This window comes from Rhinopithecus bieti, unplaced genomic scaffold (genome assembly GCF_001698545.2).
Source record: "Rhinopithecus bieti isolate Rb0 unplaced genomic scaffold, ASM169854v2 scaffold_12573, whole genome shotgun sequence".
Classification (NCBI taxonomy): domain Eukaryota; kingdom Metazoa; phylum Chordata; class Mammalia; order Primates; family Cercopithecidae; genus Rhinopithecus; species Rhinopithecus bieti.
In genome coordinates, this window is record NW_016807321.1 from 783,303 (window position 1) to 805,463 (window position 22,161).

At 53.2% G+C, this 22,161-nt stretch overlaps 1 protein-coding gene across 1 annotated transcript in view; it reads left to right on the forward strand.

Moving 5' to 3' along the window:
* Positions 1 to 505: 505 nt before the first annotated feature.
* The window catches only part of NTSR1 (neurotensin receptor 1), a 53,545-nt gene continuing 31,889 nt past the window's right edge, over positions 506 to 22,161 (forward strand). The window contains exon 1 of the mRNA XM_017881157.1: positions 506 to 1,571. Coding sequence (XP_017736646.1) covers positions 858 to 1,571 — 714 coding nt within the window. The 5' untranslated portion in view covers positions 506 to 857. The remainder of the gene's footprint in view (positions 1,572 to 22,161) is intronic.

Consider the following 22,161-nt stretch of genomic DNA (forward strand, 5'->3'; position numbering starts at 1 on the left):
GCAGCCGCCCAGCCCTGCCAGCGGGGAGCTTCCTCCCTCCCTGCCCTCCGGATACACCCTCACCCCCACTGAGCGAGCCCAGGGTTGGGGGAGGTGCATAGTTCCCTTACTAGCCGGAGCGAGAAATTGCGGAGAACAGGGAAAAGGGTGGCAAGAAGGGCCCGGTGCACGATACCCGCCGCACCCGCCCGGAATCCTGGTTCCCTGGAGCGCTCAACCCAGCCCGCCCTGCCCCGGGGAGCGGGAGGGGGCGACCCGCCAGGCTGCACCCGGGTGGGGCGGGGACGACAGCGGGGGCTGCCTCCCTCCTCCGCCGCCAACTGCTGGGCGCGCAGCGCGGCCGCCGGCTCCGTGGAGACGCGCAGAGCCGGGAGGGCGCGGGCGCGGGCGCGGCGGGAAGTGTGCGGGGCTAGGGTGCGCGGAGAGCGCGAGGGAGGAGATTCGGAGCGAGGGAGGGGAGCGCGCCGGGGCAGCCGAGCGTGCATTCCTCCCGGCGCCACAAGCTCGCCCCGCGCAGCCCGAGCCAGCCTGGGCGCTGTCCTCGGGAGCCTGGGGGAACCGCGCGATTTGGAGATCGGAGGCACCCGGAACCCGTGGCAAGCGCCGAGCCCAGAGACAGCCCGAGGAACTGCGGAGTCTGGAGCCAGGAGCTGGGAGTCCGGAGGAGCGCGGAGCCCGGAGCTCAGGGCGGCGCGTCTGGGTCTGGCGCTTCCCGGCTGGACGGCGCGCCCGCTGGTCTTCGCCACGCGCCCTCCTCTGAGCTCCCGTTCATCGGTCCCCGACTGAGACGTGCCCACTCCTGCCCGGACTTCCAGCCCCGGAGGCACCGGACAGAGCCGCGGACCCCAGCGCCCACCATGCGCCTCAACAGCTCCGCTCCGGGAACCCCGGGCACGCCGGCCGCCAACCCCTTCCAGCGGGCGCAGGCAGGACTGGAGGCGGGGCTGCTAGCCCCGGGATTCAGCAACGCTTCGGGCAACGCGTCGGAGCGCGTCCTGGCGGCACCCAGCAGCGAGCTGGACGTGAACACCGACATCTACTCCAAGGTGCTGGTGACCGCCGTGTACCTGGCGCTCTTCATGGTGGGCACCGTGGGCAACACGGTGACGGCGTTCACGCTGGCGCGGAAGAAGTCGCTGCAGAGTCTGCAGAGCACGGTGCATTACCACCTGGGCAGCCTGGCGCTGTCCGACCTGCTCACCCTGCTGCTGGCCATGCCGGTGGAGCTGTACAACTTCATCTGGGTGCACCACCCCTGGGCCTTCGGCGACGCCGGCTGCCGCGGCTACTACTTCTTGCGCGACGCCTGCACCTACGCCACGGCCCTCAACGTGGCCAGCCTGAGTGTGGAGCGCTACCTGGCCATCTGCCACCCCTTCAAGGCCAAGACCCTCATGTCCCGAAGCCGCACCAAGAAGTTCATCAGCGCCATCTGGCTCGCCTCGGCCCTGCTGGCGGTGCCCATGCTGTTCACCATGGGGGAGCAGAACCGCAGCGCCGACGGCCAGCACGCCGGCGGCCTGGTGTGCACCCCCACCATCCACACCGCCACCGTCAAAGTCGTCATACAGGTGAGCCTCAGTAACCAGCCCGGGGCTCCCCTCTCCTTCACCCCAAAAGCAGTGCCAGTGGTGTGCCTTCTGGGTAGGGAGTGGGAGAGATGTCACAGAGACGGTCTACTCCTGTGAGGCTGGGAAGGCGGTTGGGGCAGCTTGGGGGCAGCTCCAGAGTTGCCAGGCTCAGCCCCTATCTTCTCCCCTCCTGTTGAGGGGATGGAGCCCCTGCCTGTGACCTCCCTGGTGTTGGTGGCTGGGCCTCGGACGTCTGCGAATTCCTTAAGTTCTAATGGAAACATGTGCGCTGGCACCTGCGTCTCCAGAGGAAGAGGTCCCTTTCGTCAGCTTCTCAAAAGGCTTTGTGCCCCCAACAGGTGACGTTCCTCTCCTCTGCAGAGAAGCCCCCAGAATGACTCTGCCAGTGCCTCCCGGCTGCCTGCCCTGACCCAAACTGGGGAGTCAGAGCAGAACCTGATGCCATCTTCGGCCAGTTCCTAGTTTAGCCTCAGCTTTCCCATCTGTATGAGGGGGTAGTCGTAGCTTTGACCTCAGAAGGTAGAGCATTTGAGAGAGAACGCGTGGGAAGTGTTTGCGTAGAAGCGCTCGCAGGTACTATTACTGCTGGATGGTGGGGACGATGTTTCTGCCGGGAAGGTTGTGAGGCTCTGCGTGTGGCGGTGGTGTTGTGGTGAGGTGCGTAAAACTGGAGCCGAGTGACCAAGGGCCCCCCAAGGGTCTGAGCAAAGCGCCGTGGGAATGCAAGTGGGAAGCCCCCTGGGAATCAGTTTGGCTGAGGTTCGTGGCTGGAGGGGAGGACTGATCCAACCAAAGTCCCGAGCCGGAGGTTGGTGTCCAGGGAGGAAGTCAGGGCTGGTCGGGTACTTTGAATGGCATCTTGGACATGAGCAGCCTCAGAGGTATGGGGTTTCTTCCATTTCTGGTGGGCTAAGGAAGCCAGAGGGTGAAGGATCCAGGCAGAATCGCCCACCTCTGCCCAGCTTGAGGGGCTGGGGTGGCTGGCTGTCCCCCTGGCTCCCCACACACCAGCATTGGCAGCCTCCCAGCTAAGCTTCTGTAGTTGCCTGGGCAGCCTGCATATGCCAGTGTGCCCGGTGGGGGTGGGGGCAGCAGTGCCAGGCAGGGCGTCACCTGGGCCCTAACTGACCCTCCACTGGCCACCACCCAGGTGGGCTGGGGGGTAGGGGGTAGAACTGAGCTCCCAGTCTCCCCAGCTGCACGTAGAACTGGTGGCTGCAGGTGTCTCCTTTCGGGGAGGCCCCTCCCACAGACACTGGTAGCAGGCAGTGAGTCAGGGCTGCTTTGCCTCTGCCGCAAGAGTCCCTGCCCTCACCAGAGGCGGAAGTCGGCACGGACCGTGGGGTACACGCAGTGATAAGTGACCTCTCGCTCCCTTTGAGGCTTCGTCTGCTCTCCCCAAGCTCCTGCCTTTGATTGGCATTGGCCAGGGGGAACCTCTCCCCAGTCGGCGTGGAGGGGCCCCAGGGGGACAGCCGCTCAATCCTTCGGAAGGTGAGCAGTGGAGGGGTCAGTGCTGTCACTGCCCACCCAGGAGGTGTCCCCGCTCAGACCCCCAATCCTCCCGCTCCCCTGGCAAAAGGCCAGGAGCTCACCAGCCTCCTGCAATCCTCGAAAACAAACAGCCAAAAAACACAGGGGCGTGACGACAGCTCGGCTCCGCCCCCGAGAAAGTGTCCTCCCCGGCGTGCGTGGGCGCTCTGCTGGGTACTTGGGATTGGGCACCTGTGGGGCATCACTATGCCTCCCCAGGCACCATCTGCCCAGCCTTGTTGCCTCGAGGCTGCGAGGCAGATTTGGCCAAGTCATGCTGCGGCCAGCCACAGGCACTCGTCCACTCACAGAGGCCTGTGACACTTCAATCCTGGGACAGCGGCCCCACGCCCTGCAGACGCCATGCTGGCCGAGCGTTGCTGAATGCCCCTGGCGTCCTCCACACCCTTGGAGAACATAGTTTCCACTTTTCTTTAAAGGGCTCAGCTGCGTGCCTGGGAGCGGCTGGTTACAAGGGTGCTCCTCCATCCGATGCTGGCGGCCTGGGGCTTTCCAGGGCCCTGATGCCGGCTGCTCCGTGTGCTCGAAAAGAACATTCCTTGTAGGAGAGGCCTTGGCTTCCCTCGACCCCTGCTCTGCCATTTGCCGTTTTACTAGAGGTTTCCCTAGAATTAGGGGGTTTATGATCCCCCCGTGGGCTTCTGGGCCACTGGCAGATCTGGGTGAACATTCAGTTTTCAAACGATGATGTCTGACTGAAGAGGGGCTGGATACCCTCAGCTAAGTGTCTTCCTCTCAGTGACCACGTTTGGAAGTGTTGGGGCAGTAGCCAATCAAATGGCCCCTCTTTCCAAAACAGAGGTCCTTTCCTGCCCCAGGGGCCCCTACGAAATTTTGGCCTGGGCACTTGCAAACAGAAATTGTGTTTAGAAATAAGGTGGTTTGGTGATAACACTTTGAAGCAACTTACGGTAATCCTCCCTGAAGCCAGCTGGGCATTTTCCTAGTGTGTAGCTGGGGCTGGGAGTTGACGGTGGAGTGGGCAGGGCTCTCAGGCCAGCAGACAGGACCTGGTGCCCAGGACCCTCCCAAAGGCCCCAGACCTGGCCCCAGTGCCAGCAGTGTGACTGGGAGAAGGTGCTGGGGGCTCAGGGACTTACGGGTGCTCCTGGGTTCCCCTGGACGTCCTACCCCTCCTCTAGCCCACCCACATACGTGGCCCCACACAGGCAGATGGCCCTTGCTTCTTGGATGGTCCCCCATGGCACAGGTCCAACCTCCAGCTTTCACCTCAGCTGTGACAAGGTCCCGGTGGCACAGGCTCTGTGTGTCAGGGCTCAGGGCTGATGGCCCAGATGATGGGTCATCAGAGTCCCATGCTTATCCATCCGTGGTGTGTATACCGAACATATGCACACATGTGTGTATCCAGGGACCCATGGTGGCAGGGGCCTGGGACCTCAGGTATCCGATTCAAATCAGATGAGGTGGCTGCAGCCTTTGAAAGTTTTAGAGATCCGCCCCTGACCATGGCCCCAAAAGAAAGCAAACCCTCTCAGCCTCACAGGCATGAGTCCATTAGATCCTTCTGAGGGGCCGTGAGGACTCCTTTCATCACTGCCATTTTCTGCACCAAGGGAGTCCTGTTCCTGCAGGCTCAGCCTCCCTGCCTCCTCCTTCATTTTCTCTGCAAGCCTTCTTCATATTGAGTACAAACAGCAGTGCTCTTTGCTGGGTTAGATCCCAACTCAGAGGGCACCTGCTCCCTCCCAGGGGTAGACAGGGGCCTCGATTCATGCAGGAGGAGCTGGTGTCCTACAACCCCTGATCCAGAGGCATCCAGGAACAGACAGATCGCAGGGCGACTTGGCGAACACCCCGGCTGTTCACGGCTGGCAGAATTCCAGGAAAGGAGAGGCAGCTGAGACAGGGAAGGAGACGGGTTCCAGTGAAATCCGGCCATGGATTATTTCAGGGCTCCTGTCCCGTGCCCCAGGCTGTGCCCAGCAACCTCCACAGGCAGCATCCTCATTCTTAGGAAGGATACAGAGGTGTTTAGAGTGTGGAGTCTGCAACTTATTCTCAAATCGTTCAGAAAAAAAGGTGTGGCCAAATGGAAGGAGAGCAAGCAGACAGTGAATCAAGGGAGGAGACTGCTCGTGGGCCACGCGGCACTGGGCTGCAGACCTGCCACGGGCAGCCGAGCGTCCTGCGTATTCTTCCTGCAACTGTTCAGCAGTGGGAACTATTTCAAGTTAGAAAGTTGCAGAAGGCCGGGCGCAGTGGCTCACACCTGTCATCACAGTACTTTGGGAGGCCAAGGTGGGTGGATCACCTGAGGTTAGGAGTTCAAGACTAGCCTGGCCAACATAGGGGAACCCCATCTCTACTAAAAATACAAAAATTAGCCGGGCATGGTGAAGGATGCCTGTAATCCCAGCTCCTTGGGAGGCTGAGTCATGAGAATCGCTTGAGCTTGGGAGGCAGAGGTTGTAGTGAGCCAAGATCACACCACCACATTCCAGCCTGGGTGATAAGAGGGAAAATCCGTCTCAAAAAAAAAAAAAAGTTACAGAAGAAGGAGTTCTTCAACGGGTCCTTAGAACAGCCTGCCCCACTCTGACCTCCCCTGGGGACAGGAAGGGGACCCACAACATGCAGCTCTGGGCGGCTCTGGCTCCGGCTGTGGCAGCCACAGTGTCCTCACCTGCAGCGCAGGGCTTCGAGTGCTGTTGGTGTGAGGCCAAGAGTCACACACTTCCTCCAGTCTGAAAAGCCCATGACCCTTTAGAGGAAAGGAGTGGAGCATTTTTCCTGCCTTTTCTATTCAAACGGTACTTTAGAATAACCCAAGAAGGAGGTAAAGGGCAGAGTCTCAGCACAGAAATGTTCACCAATAAGTGAAGAAGGAGCAGGAGTGTCAGAATCCCACTCATCAGGTGCAATCCTGATCAAACGATGGATGCAGGCATGGATTCTTGGCAGCTGCTGGTGTCACGAAGGGGAGAGAGTTAGGTGTGAGGTGAGCCCTGGTGTGCACATAGCCCATGGTATCCTTGCAGCAAAGCCATTGAATCTGAATCTGATGGAGCCCCTGATGCCACTGCCAACACACAGGACACACCAGGGACAGAGGAACAGGGACAAATGCACCATTAGGATGCAGCCAGCAAAACCCAGACCACAAGAAACACCTCCGGACAAACAACTCATTCTGTCCTACAAATAAACAGGGAATCGGAGACGGTGGCCTGGATTCTTGGCGAAGACTCGGACAAGTCAACCTGTCGCAGAATGCTGGCACCAAAGCTGATCATTCTTCATGCCAAGAAACAGCGAAAAAAGCCTGGGTAGTTGAATAGCTACAAATTCTTGCTGTCCAGAGCTGTTATGGGTGTGGTTTTCAAAATGGTCCTGATCTCTTAGAGGTACATATGGAAGTGTTTACAGACAAAATGATACAATGTCTCAGAGTTACTGAAGCATGATCTGGAGGATGGCAACAGAAGAGACAAGATTGGTCTTAAGTCTATAATCGTGGAAAGTGGGTGTTGATGACATTCTTGGTGTATGTTTACAAAATTTAGTAATTACAAGTTTTCAAAAGGTTAAGGTGCTATATGTTGGAAATAAAGAATTTGGCATGTGAAATCAGACGTTCAGATGGTGACTCGGAGGCTGTGGGGGGTGAGAGGGCAGGACAGGACGGGGAGGTGACCTTGGCCTTGTTCCAGGCACCAGACCTGCCTGTTGGAGCCAGGTGGGAGACGGCAGGGAGAGGACCTGCAGACATGCAGGTCCATGTCTCTACCCTGTAACCCCATTTCCCAGATTAAGCGGAGGGCAGAACCACCTGTGTGTATCACGTGGCTGGAGAGACAGGGCCTGGAGGTGCTCTCAGCCGGGGAGGCCTAGTCTGACCCTGTAGTGCTCCCCATGGGGACAACGGTCAGGCTTTTGAGTGAGATGGGTAAGGGTGGGAGTGTGAGGGTCCCAGAGCTGGCCATGGCTGGCTCTGACTGGACTTGGAGTCCTCAAGAGTGACTTGGCCCAGAGCCAAGTTCAGGCTCACCTGTTCACGGCTCTGCACTGGGACCCGGGGTCAGCTCTCCCAGGCTGTCCTATACTTGGACTGACAGTATTCTGAGGACATTCAACTCCAAGGATAAGTGGGGTCATGGGGCTGTGCCTGCGGTTCTGTGGGTGCTGAGGGCAGCAAGGGGGTACGGCCACCCTGTGCTTGCCAAGAACCACTGCAAGCCACCCCACAGGCGAGGCAGGGCCTCGGGCAGCAGCCCAGGGATCTCCAGGTCTGTTCTCAGGGGCACCAGGGCTCCCAGCTGGTAACATCTGATGATGGGCAGAGAGGGCCCTGAGTTGAGCAGGGCCCGAGAGGGCATCCGGCCTGTGCACAAACCAGAGGCTGCCTTTGTTTTTCTCAATCACAGAAATAAATTCCCAAGTGGTGATCTAGTAGTTTGTATTAAGAGGAGAAAAAAAGCTTTTCTTTATTTTTGAATCATGGTGAAACACACATCACTTAAAACGTGCTGTTGTACCCTCTGTAAGGTCGCAGTTGAGCGGCGTGGAGCACGTTCACATTGCTAAGCAACCGTCACTGCCATCCACCTCCAGAACCTTCTGTCTCCCCAGACTGAAACTCTGTCCCCATTAAACCCTGACCCCCAACGCCTGGTAACCTCTTGTCTGCTTTCTGGCTTGGTGAGGTGGGCGAGTCAGACTGGCAGAATTTCAGGCCTCCCCTGGGTCTTCTTTAAAATGCAGGTTCAAGAAGGCGCACTTTATGCTGAAAGACGCCAGACTCCAAGGCCCTGGGTGATTCCAAGCACTTGAGGTTTTGGAAAAGGCTGAGCCGTTGGGACAGGAGGAAGGTCAGAGGAGGGATGGGGTGGCCGTGGGGGCGCTGGGAACTCTGGGGTGATGGAAATGTTCTGTATCTTGGTTGTGGTTCAAAGCTTGTGGTTTCAGCGTGTGTCAGTCCTGCCTCCGTGAGTCTGTGTTGGTTGTGGTTCAAAGCTCATGGAGCTGTAGGCTGAGGGGTGGATTTCAGCGTGTGTTAGTCCTGCCTCCGTGAGTCTGTGAAAAACAACAGCAGCAGAGAGTGGCCAAGCTGCCGTCCGCTCAAGGCTGTTTCGGGTGGCCAGGTCCTCCCTCCTGCCGGCCTGTGTGCACTCAAGATCCTCCTCCTCTGCACGGCCACGAAGGGCTGTGGGGACACGAGCCCCCCACCCCACAGCCCCTCGTGCCCTGACCAGGCTGCTGCCTGCACTATGCTAGCTCTGCAAGGCGGGCACAGAGGGGAATAGAGATCCTGGTTCTTGGCACTTGGAGGGATGGTGTTCCTGAGGTCACAGCCACGGGGTCTGCCTGCCCCAGAGACCCCCTCTGTTCCCCAGCCACACCCTGGAGTTTGACCTTACCACCGCCAGTGAAGGTGCAGTCGCCGAGGGGCTGGCCCCATCCACGTGGCATCCCAAGGGGAGTGCACAACTCCAGAGAGGGACCACCGGGCTCTGCAGCGTCAGTGAAGAAACTGAGGCCCAGAGAGGGGCAAGGCGCCTGCCCCACCCCTGTTCCCACTGCTCTTCCCAAAAGCATCGCCAGTGGGCCACCACCCACTCCAGGAGGCCAAGGAGAGAGCCCTGGGTCTGGAGTGCCACGTGGACCTGGTATAGGTTGGAGAGGGGAGGTGCCCAGCGTGCTGACCCACCCGAAGCCACCCACACCTGCTTTGGGACTTTACATCCCTGTGCACCTGTGGGGGCTGCGTCCTGCATATCCAAGGCTGGCTCCTGAAGGCAGGCAGGGGAGCGAGAAGGAGATCAGGAGAATGCTTCCCGAGAATCGGTGGTTTCGGGTTGTGCCCAGTGGCTCGGAATAGTTGGCTTGCTAGAACCCAGGTTCAAATCCCAGCTTCATCGCTGGCCAGCAGCATGACTCTGAGCAAGTGGTGTGACCATCTGTGCCTCTGTTTCCCCATCAGCCAACTGGAGGTGGCAACTGCCCTGCGGTCTCATGAGTTAATGACATAAAACGCTAGAAACTGTGCCTAGGGCGGAAGAAGGACTCAATTACCCACGCATACTATTTGTGTTCTCCCCTGAACAGCAGCAGAAATGCAGCAGCCCTCGGGAGAGCCGGGAGCCTCCCCAGGCAGGAGGAATTCTCTTCTGAGCATCTGGGCTAACATCTTTCCTTCCTTCCTTCATTCACTCATCATTCATTCACTGAACACCTACTACATTCCAGGATGGGTGTATAGTGGCCCCCCAAAAATGGCAAAAGTTCTGGCCCCTGAATTCATGTCCCACCAGAGAAGATAGAAAATAAGCAAAATAAATAGGCACGATACATGACTGGCAGAGAGTAACAAGAGCTGCAGAGAAAACCACATGGGGGGAGCGTGGGGGTGCAGGCAGGTCAGGAACGCCTCATGCAGACCCTGCAGGAGCACTCTGGTGGGCATCGGGGAAGATGCCAATAGGGGAACAGCAGGTGCAAAGACCCCAGGGCAGGCACGTGCTGTGTGTGCTGGAGAAACAGGGCTCGCCTGGCTGCCAGAGCAGAGTGAGCAGAGGGCCGTGTGAGAAGCCACCGGCAGATCCCGCCGGGCCTCATAGACCTGGCTGCAGCTTTTATTCTAGAAGCAGTGAGTGGGCGTGGGAGATTCTGAGCAGAGCCGCCACGCAACTTACATATTAAAGGGACAGTTCCGAGTGCTTTGTTGAGAATGCATTTAGGGGTCAGGAGAGTGATTGGGAAGCTGCTGCCAGGTGTCTTGGGAGTGACCAAGGTGACCTAGGCCAGGGTGGGGATGGAGAAGGTGGTGGAGGGGGTAGGATACCAGATACGTGCTTTTCTTTGTTCCTACTTCATTTTTCAACTGACATGCAATAAGATTCCCTTCTGTGCTTGTTCGCACCTACGAGCTTCGATAAACGCAGCCCTGTATCCCCACTTCAGAAGACAGACCAGCCCCAGCCCCCACACCCTGTGGCCCACCTACCCCGATGTCAGCCCCTCCACCCACTGGTCTGCTCTCCTTCCCCACAGCTTTGCCTTTTCTGGGATGTCGCATGAGTGGAGCCAGCTGGGCCGTGGCCTCTCGAGCAGGCCTTCCTCCTTCACTCTATCCTCTGAGCTGTTGCCTGCATCCACCAGGCATTCCTTTTTATTGTGGAGTCAGATCCATTGTGTGGATAGACCACGTTTTGTTGATGCATTTGCCCACCGAAAGACTTTTGAATTGTTTCTAGGTTTGGGTGATTATGAATAAAGTAGCTACAAATATTCACATATGATGAATTTTGTGTAAATATACATTTTCATTTCTCATGAGTAAATACATTGGTTTCAGATTGCTGGGTCATACAGAAAGTGTATATTTGCCAGCATTTCCAAAGCGATGCACTGTTTTGAACGTCCCTAACCCTAGCCCTAACCCACAAGAAAGCACCGGTCACTCTGCATCCTGGCTGGCTCTTGGTCTTGCCTCACTGCTCTGGCTATGACTTCCAGTATGATGGTGAATAGGAGTGATGAGAGTAGACATCCTTGCCTTGCTTCCAATCTTTTTTTTTTTCTTCCGAATCAGGATCTTACTGTGTCACCCAGGCTGGAGTGCAATGGTGCAATCTCAGCTCACTGCAACCTCCACCTCCCGGGCACAAGAGATTCTCCTGCCTCAGCCTCCTGAGTAGTTGGGATTACAGGCACATGCCACCACACCCGGGTAATTTTTTGTATTTTTTATGGAGATGGGGTCTCACCATATTGCCCAGGCTGGTCTCAAACCCCTGGATTCAAGAGATCTTCCTGCCTTGGTCTCCCAAAGCATTAAGATTATAGCTGTGAGCCACCAACCCACCCTGCTCCCAATCTTAGGGGTAAAGTTTTCAGTCTTTCTAATTAAGTGTGAAGTTTTTACTTTTTAGTTTTTTGTCAGTGTTTTTTGTTTTGTTTTGTTTTGTTTTCATTTACCCATTCTAATAGGTGTGTATCTTCTTGTGGTTTTAATTTGCATTTCTTTAGTGACTAATGATGTTAAGCATCTTTTCTTATGTTTAAGTGACATTTACATATCTTCTTTGGTAAAATGCCTGTTCTAATTGTTTGCTATTTAAGAAATTGGGTTGTTTTCATATGGTTTAGTTTTGAGAGTTTTAAAAAGACATTCTGCATATGAGACCTTTATCAGATATGTGATTTGCAAATATTTTCTCCCATGTAGCTTTTCTTTGCATTTGCCTAACATTGTATTTCACACGGCAAAGAGGTGCAATTTTGATAAAGTCCAACATATCATAAATTTTATGGATCACTCTTTTGGTGTGGTGTCTAAGAATTCAATGCCTAGCCCAAGGCCACAAGGATTTTCTTCTGTATTATCTTCTAGAAGTTTTATAGTTTTATATTTATGTTTATCAGCTATTTTGAGTTCATTTTTCTGTAAGGTGTGAGGTATAGGTCCTCTTTTGCATATGAATATGCAAATGTGCCAGCATCCGATAACACGATGACAGCTTTCTCCATGGAAGCTTCTTTGTGCCTTGGTCAAGATAAGTAAGCTGACCACATCTATGGGGTCGACATCTACTTTCTCTTTATTATTATTGTTTTTTTTTTTTTTTTTTTTTGAGACTGAGTCTTGGTTTATTGCCCAGGCTAGAATGCAGTGGTATGATCTCACCTCACTGCAACCTCCGCCTCCCGGGTTCAAGCTATTCTAGTGCCTCAGCCTCATGAGTAGCTGGGATTACAGGCAGATGCCACCACACCCAGCTAATTGTTGTATTTTTAGTAGAGATGGGATTTCACCATGTTGGCCAGGCTGGTCTCAAACTCCTGACCTCAAGTGATCTGCCCCTCGGCCTCCCAAAGTGCTAGGATGACAGGCATGAGCCACCGTGCCCGGCCTATACCCACTTTCATCTGTTCTTTTAATCTGTGTATCCCTAGCATCTCGATCCCACACTCTGTTGATTACCTTAGCTTTACACTAAGTTTCAGGTAGCCTGAGTCTTCCAACTTTGTTCTTTTTCAGAATTGTTTTGGTTATTCCAGTTCCTTCACTTTCTATGGAAATTTTAGAATCAGCTTGTTAATAGCTACAAAAAATGTCTGCTGGGATTTTGTTAATGTGTAGTGGAGATTTGGCATCCTAACCTTGAGACTTTCAATCCATGAATACAGCACATCTCCCCATTTATTCAGGTCTTCTTTGATTTATTTCGTCAGTAGTAGTTTCCAGCAAGTAGATCCTACTCATTTTTTTTAGATTTATACCTAAATATTCATGGTTTTGGTGCTATTGCACATGGTACCTTTTTTGAAATTTACTCTCTTCAATTTGTCATGGCTAGTACATATAAATATAATTAGTTTTATATATTGACCTTATATTTGCATCCATGATAAACACACTCATTAATTCTAACAGTTTTTTTGTAAGATCCTTGGGATTTTCCACGTAGGCAGTCATGCTGTCTGTGAATAAAGAAAATTTTATTTTATCCTTTCTAATCTGTATATGTTTATTTCCTTTTGTTGCCTTATTACTCTGGCAATGACTTCCAGTATGATGGTGAATAGGAGTGGTGAAAATTGACATCCTTGTCTTGTTCCTGATCTTAGGCAGAAAGTTTGTAGTCTTTTTACTTGAGTATGAAGTTTTTCATTTATTTAAGCTTTTGGTAGAGCTCTTTATAAAGTTAGGAAAGTTTCTTTGTATTCCTAGTGTGCTAAGAGATTTTTTTCTTAATCGTGAATGAATAAATTTTGTGCAATGATTTTTCTGTCTCATCATGCGGTAAGATCATGTGGATTTTCTCCATTAGTCAGTTAATGTGGTGAATTATATTGATTACTTTCCAGTTGTGATAAAATGTACATCACATAAAATTTACCACTTTAATCAATTTAAGTGCACAGTTCTGTGGCACTAAGTACATTGTCACGTGTCCATCCCCACCTTCCCTCTCAGTACATTGTCTTGCGACCTTCTCCACCCTCCCTCTCCAGAGCGCTTTTCATCTTTCCAAACTGAAGCTCTGCACCCGTTAAACACTAACTCCCCATTTCCTCCTCCCCCAGCCCCTGGCAACCACCGTTCTACTTTTTGTCTCTATGAATTTGACCACTCCAGGTGCCTAATGTAAGTGGAAAACCTTGGTTAATTTTTGAATGATGAACCAGCCTCACACTCCTGGGATAGATCTCACATTCCTGGGATAGACCTCACATTCCTGGGATAGATTCACATTCCTGGGATAGACCTCACACTCCCGGGATAGACCTCACACTCCCGGGATAGACCTCACACTCCCGGGATAGACCTCACACTCCTGGGATAGACCTCACATTCCTGGGATAGACCTCATTTGGTCATGTATTAGCTGGTTTTGACTTGCTAGTATTTTGCTAAGGATTTTTGCTTATGAGAAGAGCTATGCTTATGAGAAATATTGGTCTGTAACTTTATTTTCCTAGGTTATCTTCATCTGGTTTTCTGGCCTCATAACATGAACTGGGAAGTTCTTGTTCCTTTTATGTTTTCTGTCAGAGGTTGTGTAGAATTGGCATGATTTCCTCTTTAAAGCTTTGGTAGATTCTCCAGCAAAACCATCTGGGCCTGGAGTTTTGTAGGAAGGTTTTTATAAATTCAATTCTTTTCAAAGAGACCGGGTGTAGTGGTTCATGCATGTAATCCCAGCACTGTGGGAGGCCAAGGAGGGTGGATCACCTGAGGTCAGGAGTTTGAGACCAGCCTGACCAACAGGGTGAAACCCCATCTCTACCAAAAATACAAAACTTAGCCAGGTGTAGTGGTGGGCGCCTGTAGTCCTGGCAACTCAGGAGGGTGAGACAGGAGAATCACTTTAACTCAGGAGGCAGAAGTTGCAGTGAGCCGAGATCACACCAGTGCATACCAGCCTGGGTGACAGAGTGAGACTCCATCTCAAAAAACAAATTATTTTAAAAGATAAAGGAATATTCAGGTTATATATTTCTTCATGAGTAAGTGTTAGTAATTTGTATCTTTTGAGGAATTGGTTCATATAATCTATTTTGTCAAATTTTAGAGCATAGATTTATTTGTGGTATTCTCTCATCATCCTTTTAATGTCTGTGGGGTCTGTAATATTGGTAATCTGTGACATCTGTCTTTTCTCCTTGGTCAATATGGCTAGGATTTTATTAACATTATTGTTCTTTTTCAATAATGAGCTTTTGGTTTTGTTTATTTTTTTCTAATGTCTTTTAGGTTTCAATTTTATTTATTTATATTTCATTTCCTTTTTCTGCTTGCTTTGGATTTAATTTGCTCTTCTTTTCCTAGATTTCCTAAGGTGGGAGCTTAGATTATTGATTTAAGATCTTCATTCTTTTCTAACATAAACATGAAATGCTATAAATGTCCTCCTAGTTAGTGCTTTCGTGGTATCTCAAAATTTTTGAACATTGTATTTTAATTTAGATCAAAATATTTTTATATCTCTTGAGACTCCCTCTTTAACCTTTGAGTTACTTAGAAGAGTGTTGTTTAGTTTCCAAATGTTTGGGATTTTCCAGATATTATTTTGTTATCCATTTCTAATCTAACCCTATTATGTTTAGAGAACAAACTTGCATGCTTTAAATTCTTAAATTTGTGAATACTTGTTTCATGGTTTAGGATAGTGGTCTATGCTGGTGAATGTCACATGCACACTTGAGCAGAATGTGTTGTGCTACTATTGCTGGGTATATTATTCTATGAAGGTCAATTTGTTTGATAGTGTCATAGTATTCTAGAATTTTTATTGGTTCTTTTAATACAGTTTCTTTTCTCTTTTAAAACTTCCATTTTCCATTTACTTCAAGAGAGTTACTTTTACATCAAGGAGCATGGTTATAATGCCTGCTTTAAAGTCTGTCTGGTAAATCCATCCTCTGGGTCATCTTGAGGGTGGCATTTATTGATTATCTTTTCCTTGAGAGTTAGTCCCATTTCCATGGTTCTTTTTCTGTTAAGTAATTTTGAATTAATTCCTGAACATTTTGAATTTTGTTGTGGTTGTTTGGGTTATGTTAAAATCCCCCGGAGAGGCAGTCATCTTGGTCAGAGCTGCCGCTTTTGTCTCACCGTCTGTCCATGGTGGTTCTGATGTCAGGCCTGTTTTTGAGTCTTTTGCCGTTCAACCATTCCACATGCAAGCACCATTCAGGGGCAAGCTTAGATCTTGGAGATGGTTTATATCATAGCGGGTTTCAAGCCCTTGACTATAATTGTTTAGCTATGTTCCTTATATATGGTAACTCAGGACTTGTACTGACTCATACACAGAACTGGGGGATCCCCTTGTTCAGCTCTCGCCTCTCTGAGATTTCCTCTCACGCTCTCTAGTTTCCAGGGATCCTTTACTTAGTCCTCCAGCCAGGAAGCTGGAGTATTCCATGTTATGTCCTCTGCTGACTTCTTTAGATCCACCTCTCTGTATTTGCTCTTGGAATGGTTGCTCTGGAATATCAGTGTGCCTCTGAGTGGTCAGAGTCTGATCAGATTCATATCATGCTGATTTATACCTGACATTTCTTGCTTCTCACTTCCACCTTGAGGTCTGTTTCAATGGACTCATTTTCTTCTTGTCAGTGGGTCACATTTTCCTTTCTTTGCATATCTATCATTTTAAATCTGTACTAGACCTTGTAGATGACACATTAAAGAGACTGGATTGTGTTATGTTCCTTTGGAGAGCATTGATGCTTATTTTAGCAGGCAGTTCAGTGGCAGACTCATCATCTTGAACTTGGATTGGCTTGGTTTCGTGCTTTGTTGAGTAAACAACTACGGAAAGCACAAGGCATTTTCCAATTCCTTCTCACTTGGAAGAACTCAGCGTGTACCTTTAGCCTCCTCTGTGGATTCTGTCTTGGCTGGGGTGGCTTTGGAGGCCTCGCTCCAGGGCTTCTCCATCCTCCTGTGCCATGGGCTCCCTGGCATCTCTGTTGCCTGCTCCATGTGTTAATGAGACGTCTTCCCTCTAGCTCTGCCAGGATACCAGCCGCCCTCCAATAAGCCTTTCATGGCCTTGTTCTGTACACACTGGGCCAGCACAGATCCCACAGGAAAGCCAGTGGAGGCTCCTGAGGATTGTCACCATGCAGTCCCCCTCTCTAGCACCTGGCTCTGCAGATGCAGCCACGGCCGCAGACCCTGTCTCTGATCTCTGTCTTCTTGGCTCAGACAGTCGTGTTCTGCCTGGACCTCAGCTCTTATGTCTCCATCAGGAAACTGTCCCCAAACAGCGGCGTGGTGATGATGGGCTCACCTTGCAAGTATCCCTGCCCTCCGGGGCCACAGTCCTGAGGTTTGTCCAGGGTCTGAAAACAATTGCCTGATACATTGTGTACAATTTTATGGCTGTTTAAGGCAGGAGAGTTAGTCCAGTACCCCTGGTGAAAGTCATCCGTAGATTTTAAACACTGCCTACTTTCAAAAAGATCTGGGGCAGCTTATGATAAAAGGCTCGGGCTCATAGGAATTATTAAAACAATGTTGTAAAAGAACACAGAACAAAGAAATAGAGTTATCCAAGAAACATGAGGCTGAGGACAGCCACTGTGTTTGAGTAAATCTTACACTGAAACTTATGAAAAAGAGGAACATTATTTGGACTTAAACATTTTTAGCCTGTTGTCTGTGAAAAGGTGACCTTACTGTAAATTTCAGTAACTCTCCTTTGACATATTTAAAGGCTAAGAGAATTCTTTCAAGAGCCTTGTTTTCTTATAGCTCAAAAACGGTTCCTCTCCTTAAAAACTCACACTGCCAGGCTCTCAGCGTTCAGCGAGTACAGGAGCTGTCTGGGAATCAGTCCTGCTTGGGAATCACTAAACTGTGACTGCCCACAACAGCCGTGGGATGCTGCTGTCTGGGTGTCACTTCCCAGTTGTTTGGCAGAATCACGAAGCCCCCGGCTCCTGCGAGTCAGGGAGGGACCTCAAGTGTGTCTGGGCCGTGTCACTCTAGAGCTGTGCGCGGAGCTGTCCGGGATTTGCTGGTTGGGAGCCAGGGCAAGGAACGCTCGTTTGTCCACCTGTCGGCTTCAGGCTGCGTGCCCAGCAGGATGTGCACAGTAGGAAGCGGCTGTCGGGGGTCACTATTTATTGCCTGAAGCTGAGGGATGAGCTGTTCCATCTGGGCTGACCCCATGGTAGAGGACCGGATCCAGGATCCCCAGACCAGGGTTTGCCAGCAGTTCCCATCACTGCCGCCCTGCCCTGCACCCTTAAAGCACAGAAGCTGGCAGCGGAGACAGAGGTCTTTCCAGCCAGGGGCCTCCTCAGACACAGCAGCCTGAAGCTCTCCTCTCTGGACTGTCCTCAGGACAGGGAGCCCCCAAGCACAGGGCTTTATTTCCCCTGCGCCTGTGATGGGCTGAGGGAGTCAGGGCCGAGCCAGCGTAACACTGGGGTTGCTTTGAAGCTGGCTTCAGGTGAACACTTGCCCCCTGGGTGGTCTCCAGGTGGTCTTCCCATGGCAGCAGGTCAGGTAGAGGCAGCAGCCTCTGGGGCAGGACGCAGAGATGAGAGGAGCCATGGGCAAGGGGTCTGGCAGCTCTGTGTCTGCCCAGTGGCTTCAGCCAACTTGTAGGAGGCAGTGGGGAGTGGCAACCCAAAAGGCCCCACTGCCCCTACAGGCCTGGCACAGGGTTGAGGGTCCAAGATTCTGCCCCACTCAGAAGTTTGCTTTGCCGAAGTGGCCTGAACTCTCAGGGTACCCGAGCCACGGCCTCCCAAGTCCTGGGAGGAGCTAAGAGGACCCTTGCTGCACCCAGACCCCAGCTCAGAGGGTAGCAGCTCTCAGTGGAGCCCCAGGACAGTGGGCCCAGAAGGTTAGGGACAAACACTCAGATGCTAGTGCAGTGACCTGGAAGCCTGAAACCGAAGGAAGCGTGCCTGGAACGGTGAGGGTCCCCGAGGCCCTTCCCTGGTGAACTTGCCACAGACTAGAAGCAGGTAATTGCAGGGCACTCAGACAAGGTTAACACCCATTAAACTTCCTGCAGTGGATTTTCCTGACAGCTTCTTCAAAAGGAGCCCATCCAATGTATTAAAAATACCTGCATTTGTGTCCAATCAGCACAGAGATGCTCAGAAAGCCTCCAGGTAAAACCACCGGGGCAGAGATCTATGTTTTGACAGCTCCAACCCCAAACACCTTTTGTGCTTCTGCCTGTCATGAGGAACCACAGAAACCTTGAGGGTCTCCTGGGCAGTCACTGGTCTCTTGGGGCTGCAGACTGAGGAGCTCAAAACACAGAAATGTGTCTTCCATGGCTCTGGAGGCCGGAAATCAGGGTCCCAGGCCCACAATCCCCAGACGCTCTAGGGGAGGACCCCTCCTGCCTCCTCCAGCTCCTGGAGGCTCTTGGCATTCCTTGGCTTGTGGCCGAATCGCTCCTTTCTCTGCCTCTGTCTCAACATGGCTTCTCCCTGTGCGTCTCTGTGTCATCTAAGGATACTGGTCATTAGATTTAGGGCCTGCTCCAATCCAGGATGATCTCATCTCAGTCCTCAGTTACATCTGCACACTCTTTTCCCAAATAAGGTCACACAGGTTCCAATGGACATATCTTTTCAGGGCTGCCAATTACTCCACAATACCACAATTCAAGGGGAGAGGCAGCGGGCACCAGGCCTCCTCTCCTGGCACGCAAGAGCTCGCTGAGGGCACTGCTTCCCAGGGCACAGGGTGGGACTCCCTGGCTCCTGGTGGAGAGCAAGCACCAGAGCCCCAGATAGGTGCAAGGGGAGAAACAGGAAGGGGCTGGGGAGCTACCCCAGCCCCCAGCCCCAGCTCAGTTGCCTAGAACAGCCCCAAGACCAGCATGATTCTGGCCTCCCTGTGAGGGGGAAGTAAGAGGAGCAGGAGTAGGAGTGACTTTTCACAGCCTCATCCTGCAGGGCCTCCAGCCAGGTCAGGCCATGGGAGACATGGTGGGAAGTGGGAGGCAGGAGGTGACTGGGCTCGGGGCATTTACTGCTCTCTCCCCATTGCACTGTCTCTGCACTGTTGGCCTAGTCTCCCCATGGCTGCCTCTCGGTCCCGTCACTGCCCACTCCTCTTGCTCCCTGGGGGATAAGGTGGAAAGAGGTCCCCTGGATTCAAGCCTTAGAATCCTGCAGCCACCCAACCGTCCGCCCCATCTGTCCATACCTTGTCCGCTGTCCCTGAGCTCAGTGTCTTCCAGTTGCTGGTTAGAGGTGCAAGCTGGTTCCTGCTGGGTCCATCTGACAGTGACACAGGGAGGTTCAGGCGGGCATGGGCACTGCCACCTCAACTCTGAGTGTTACTAGTATCACCCCCCACCTTGAATCCCAGCAAACCAAGAGGAGGGAGGAGGAGGGAGGGAGAGGGAAAAGGAGGGAGGTGGAGGAAGGGGGAGGGAGAAAGAGGAAGGAGGAGGGAGGAGGAGGGAGGGGAAGGGAGAAGGAGGGAGGAGGGAGGCTAGCAGTGCCCAGGATCACCCAGCCCAGGAAGAGCGTGGAAAGGAGGCCGGCCCTGGCTTGGGGGTGGGGGGACTCTGGGTGGCTCTGCCGTGCACCCTGAAATCTCTGTCCACCAACTTCATGGGCCAAGAGATCTGCTGCCCTGTCCCTGCCCTAGGGCTTGACTAGAATGTCAGGGACAGCGTTTGGGGTAGAACAAAATGGACATGCTCCCCTGCCCTTAGGGTGAGCAGCCCCCACTGGGTCGCCGGCAGCTCCATCCCAGCCCGAGGGGTGAGCAGCCCTTCCAAACCGGTCTCAACCCTCTCTGTGGGGCTGCCATTCTCCTGATTCCCTCCCCAAAATTGTCAGCTGGGATCACCTTGCAGAAACCACAGTTAAAACCCAAGCGCAGGACTCCGAGGAGACGGGATCTCCCGAGAGGCTCCAGTCTCTGAGAGCTGGCAGATCAGCCTGCATCTGTCAGGGGAACTGCCATGACTATTTGTCCATAAATAAAATCTGTTGCCATTTCTTCTGCCCTCAAGAAACTGCTGCTATCGGAGACCAGACCCAGGAGGGTGGGCTGCTTATAAAGGAAACCCAAGAGGCACCAGCAGGGCCTTGCTTGGCACTGCATCCCCACTGCCTGCCTGCCTGTCCCCAGGAGAATCAGCCATCCCGGGCACAGCAGGCTTTAGGATGCTGAGATTGCCTGGGCATGCTGGCCGGTGCCTGTAGCCCCTGCCATGGAGGCTGAGGCAGGAGAATCCCTTGAGCCTGGGAGGTCGAGGCTGCAGTGAGCCGTGATGGCACTACTGCACTCCAGCCTGGGCGGCAGAGCAAGACCCTGTCTCAAAAAAAAAAAAAAAAAAAAAAGATGGCGGGAATGGCTTCACAATTGTGGAGTGCTTTTCTCATTTTACTAGGTGAGGAGGAACAGGTTCATGTCCCCGAGACACAGGCACCTAAGACAAGCCTGTGCCGGCCGCGTTCATGGAGGAGGCTGCAGATGGCCAAGATGCTCACAGGCCAAGTAGTTCCTGCCCAGGCTTCAAATGTGGCCTTATCCACACTGGGATGGTTTTGAGAACCAGATGCCGGCACGTGCACCTGTCCCTCTGAGCCCCATCTGGAAACTGCTTTGTGGACAGCCGTGGCCTTGGATGAAAGGGGTCCTCACCGGAGCTTGCGAGGGTGCAAGGCTGGAGGAAAAGGGTTTCGGAACAGCAAGGGCTGGGTGGAAGTGGGGGTTCCCAGCGAGTCCCAGCCCAGAGTGCCAGGAACAGGTGAGCTGGAGTGAGAAGGAACACTGAAAACACACAGGCTGTCTCCGCCTGGGGCCACGGGTTCTGCCCCAGAGACAGTCCCAACCAGACTGCCGATGGGTCTGGAGCCACCTCTGCACCCTGCCAGGTTGCCGGCGCTCAGCACCGGTCTGAGGAGAGTCCACTGTGGTGCGGCCGCTGGGCAGTAGCTCTGAGCTCCCGCCTCCAGCATCAAGGTGACTGAGGGGGTAGCACAGAGAGGGCGGATGGACGTGGATTTCCTGGAAGGGAGGCGGAAGTGCCTGAGCCACAAACAGGTTCCATCGCAAAACCTGTGTCTGGCGTGGTGGCAGGGGGACCTGTGGGCTGAAACCAGCGGCCCCTGGACCAGCAAATGGCTGTGACCTTAGAACTGCACAGCAGTGGCCAGGGCCCACGGCCTCGGGCCAGACCTCAGTCTTCTGGAGTTTCCTGAGGGCCAGAATGGGAGAAGAGCAAGAGCAGGTGGGCATGGCTGCCGTGGCGAGGGTGGGGCCAAGTGGGCAAAGGGACAGACCTGTGTTCCCGGTGCTCCCGGCATTGGCCGACCCAGCACCCGGGGCCTGCACTCACTCACCTCCTGTCACAGCAGACAGTGCTGCGGGCCCAATGAGTCCTCAGGGCTGCCCAAGGCCCACAGTGCCTGCAGGGCCAAGGCAGAGCCAGTCTAGGCCCGGCCCTGTCATCTGGCCCTTTATGCACCCTCCTAGGGCTCCTTATGACCACAAGGAAGAGCCACATTGACGGATGAGGGGTGTGCACTGGATAGCAGGGAGGGCTTCCTGGAGGAGGCGCCAAGTCGGCTTTGAAGTCAGGGAAAGGGAGTGATGCACGGGTCCCTCCCAAATCTCCCAGCATCTGAGCCTTGATCAACAGGAAGGAGACAGGTACCTTGGGGTCAGGGCTCTCCCTTTTCCTCCCCGGTTACTCAGCCGGACCCCAGGGTCACCTCCTCCATCAAGCCCCGTTTCCCCATCCCTGTGGTCAGTGTGTGCGGCGGCCCCACCCTGAGAAGGGGTGGAGCTGGGTGGCTGCAGACACTGCTGATGATGAACAGACAGACATCGTCGCTGCAGGAGCAGGCGGAGCTTCTGTTTCCAGCACCAGCTTCATTCCCGGGGATTTTACTGTTCGGTTCTAAAAACGGCAGAGAGTTCATTTCTCAACATGCCCTTGGCAGGGCTGCTTCCATTTCGGTGAAAGTGGGGGCCGTTCATGGTTTTCTCTGCCTGCCGGAGTCTGGGCCACGGTGTCTGCCGAAGATGCCATGTGCA